We start from the raw sequence: 2,720 nt of genomic DNA on the forward strand, positions 1-2,720 counted from the left end.
TGAACACTGGGACGCAACTCAATGGGAAAGGAAATTATTCTGATTTCAACCGTTGAATATGTTAGCTGCGACATAAGAATCAAGATGCTATGACCGAAAAAAAAATTGATTGACGTTGATATATGATTGACCGAATTTAGGTGTTCAGGCTGACGTATAACTAACTAGCCTGCAGAAGATAACGGAAAAAACCCTACCAATTTAAGGACAGGATTTTTTTTTTTTAAATAGATATTTTTTTTAATTTTGGGACAATATTGTCTGATAAAGAGCACATTAATATATATATTTAATTTGACATTTAGATATGACTTCCCTACATTTTAAATGAGAAAATATGATCTTGCATGCTACTCCTGAGGTCCAGCTGACATGAGAGCATCTCTCCCTGATCAACACAGGTTAAAACCTTCACACCTGATTTCTCTTCAGTAACCAGGAGGACTGAAGCAGGGAGGATGGCCGCCCAGTCTGAAGCTTTCTGAACTGTGCTTTATTAAATGGGAACTCTTAAAATAAACTTCTTCAAGGGTTTGAAACAGGAACTCTTTCACGCTGCTGCTCCTTACGCTCCTCACCTGTGTGGATGCGCAGGTGTGTCTTCAGCTGCGTGGCCTGCCTGAAGCTCTTGGAGCAGAAGATGCAGCCAAACGGCTTCAGGCCCTTGTGGATCTTCTCGTGTCGGCGCAGGCTGCTCACGTCTTTAAACAGCTTGTTGCACTCGCTGCAGCTCAGCGACATCTCGCCCATCTCTAAAGGATCCTGCTCCCCGGCCTCCCCCTCCTGCTCATCATCTGCTCCCAGCTCACCGCTGTCTTCCTCCTCGTCTTCCTCTTCAGCCTTCCTCCTGCCAGGCCCCCGTCCTCCTCTCCCTCTGCCCCTAGGCCGGCCTCTCCCTCTCCCGCTGCTCCGTCTTGGTTTCTTAAGCGGGAGCTCGTCCTCATGTGAGGGGCTCCAGTCGGCAGAGGTGTCCCCAAAGTCTGCAGGGGTTTCTCCCAAGTCCTTCAAGCTGGTGTCAGAATCCCCCACAGATAAATCATCGGCTCTAGAGGCTCCCTTTCCTCCACCTTTCCCGCTTCCTCTGGGTCTCCCCCGGCCCCTGTGGCTCGGGACCTTGGGAGCCGCGTCACTAGAGCCGCTCTGCTCCACCTGCTCGCCGCTGAAGCCCTTTGGCCTCCTGCCCCTCTTCCTGCCCAGCCCTCGCCCAAAACTCCTCTGGGCTGAGGGTTTGTAATCGCCATCGCTCCTGTCCTCTGCCTCCAAATCTACTTCATTGGGGTTGAAATCGTGGATCTTGTTGTCCAGCCCATCGTCCTTGGCGTCCCCGACAACAGAGGCAATGGACAGAGGGAGCGGAGAGGCGGGGCTGCTGGGGCTGGGAGGAGAAACCTCCGCCTCTTTGTCCACATCCGACTGGGAGGTTTCCCCCGACTCAGTCCCGCCGGGGACTTTCTCCAGGTACTTTGTGGCCTCAGACATTCCCAGGAAGACAGCGGCTCGGCGTACAGCAGCCTGCCTGGTGCTGAAACCAGACAAAAACAAACTTTTCAATCTTTTTATCCATTTCTTTAGGATCATAAAACGCAGAGGGGAATCTGCAGCATTAAAAGCAACATGGGCCTGTACGCTCCTACCTGCTGAGGTTCATCTGTCCCGTGTAAATAAACTCCAGGAGCTTCTCCAGAGAGTACCGACTGACCTTCTCCGGGTCCAGAGTCGTCAGTTCTTCACCCTTTTCAGCCTGGACACAGAAATAATCGCTGAAGGCTGCCAGAATGTTGCGGTGCGCTCTGAACTCCGCGTCTTTCACCACGATGGTGATGTCACACAGGAAGTCCATCTCGCGCTGCTGATGCAGGCGCTGCAGGAGCTGCCGTCCGTGACTGGCAACCTGAGCCATTGCTGCTGCTGGAGGGGGATTGAGAGGAAGGTGGTCAGCAGAAGTGCCAAAGCAGGACCTACCTGCTGCTAAGGGTCTCTGATTCCACTCCACTCAGCCATTAATGAATTTAAAGCTTCCTAAACAGAACCTGAACGCAGTCCTTGCAAAAAGAAAGAAAACCCCTCTGTCTCTCATGCATCGATGTTACGGTTTTAATCAGGATCAATAATTATCCACCTCAATCTTCTTAAGTATTAAACGCAAATCCAGAGAAAAACAAACAGCCACCTTCCCCACCTCTCTATGTCTGACTGATTTAACGTGCCAATAGATTGATAACTCTTGTAAAAACATTGTGAGAGTGTCTTCTTTCTGTCCTGCTCAATCATACTGAACCTAGTTCTGGTTCTGGTTCGGCTGGAGGTCCATCTTTCCCATCCTCACCACCTTACTCTGTAGGCTTGCTGTAAAGACACTGAACTCCACACAGTAGATGGTGTCCCATTTATATAATCCAACATAAAGAGGAATTGAGACTTTATGTTTCTGGATCTGGAGATGATTTGATTTTTAAAGTGAACTAGATCCTTAAAACCAATTAATTGTGCGTCCAATTTTAGAGCACCAAGCTCACATTTATATATTGAATTCTTAAGTCTCCCTTGTAAATCTTGCTCTCCAAGCAGCTTTCTTCACACACACACACACGCATGTTGTGTCACAATATCCTTGTGGGGACCTTCCATTGACTTCCATTCATTTCTAACCGTGACCCTTGCCCTATACCTAACCATTACCGACACATACCTATCCCTAAACCTAACCTAAACTCAATTCA

At 48.9% G+C, this 2,720-nt stretch overlaps 1 protein-coding gene across 3 annotated transcripts in view; it reads right to left on the reverse strand.

The window, feature by feature from the left end:
* The window catches only part of mynn (myoneurin), a 9,089-nt gene that overhangs the window by 4,729 nt on the left and 1,640 nt on the right, over positions 1 to 2,720 (reverse strand). The window contains exons 2-3 of one of the 3 annotated variants that reach the window (XM_015370120.1): positions 1,635 to 1,741; positions 579 to 1,522 (exon numbers count right to left, since the gene is read on the reverse strand). In XM_015370120.1, the coding sequence (XP_015225606.1) occupies positions 579 to 1,522; positions 1,635 to 1,648 (958 nt within the window). In that variant the 5' untranslated portion in view covers positions 1,649 to 1,741. Of the gene's footprint in view, positions 1 to 578; positions 1,523 to 1,634; positions 1,909 to 2,720 lie in introns of all 3 variants that reach the window. The other 2 variants (XM_015370119.1, XM_015370118.1) reach the window with 2 other exon arrangements.

Source organism: Cyprinodon variegatus, unplaced genomic scaffold (assembly GCF_000732505.1).
Source record: "Cyprinodon variegatus isolate N-32 unplaced genomic scaffold, C_variegatus-1.0 Scaffold41, whole genome shotgun sequence".
Classification (NCBI taxonomy): Eukaryota; Metazoa; Chordata; class Actinopteri; order Cyprinodontiformes; family Cyprinodontidae; genus Cyprinodon; species Cyprinodon variegatus.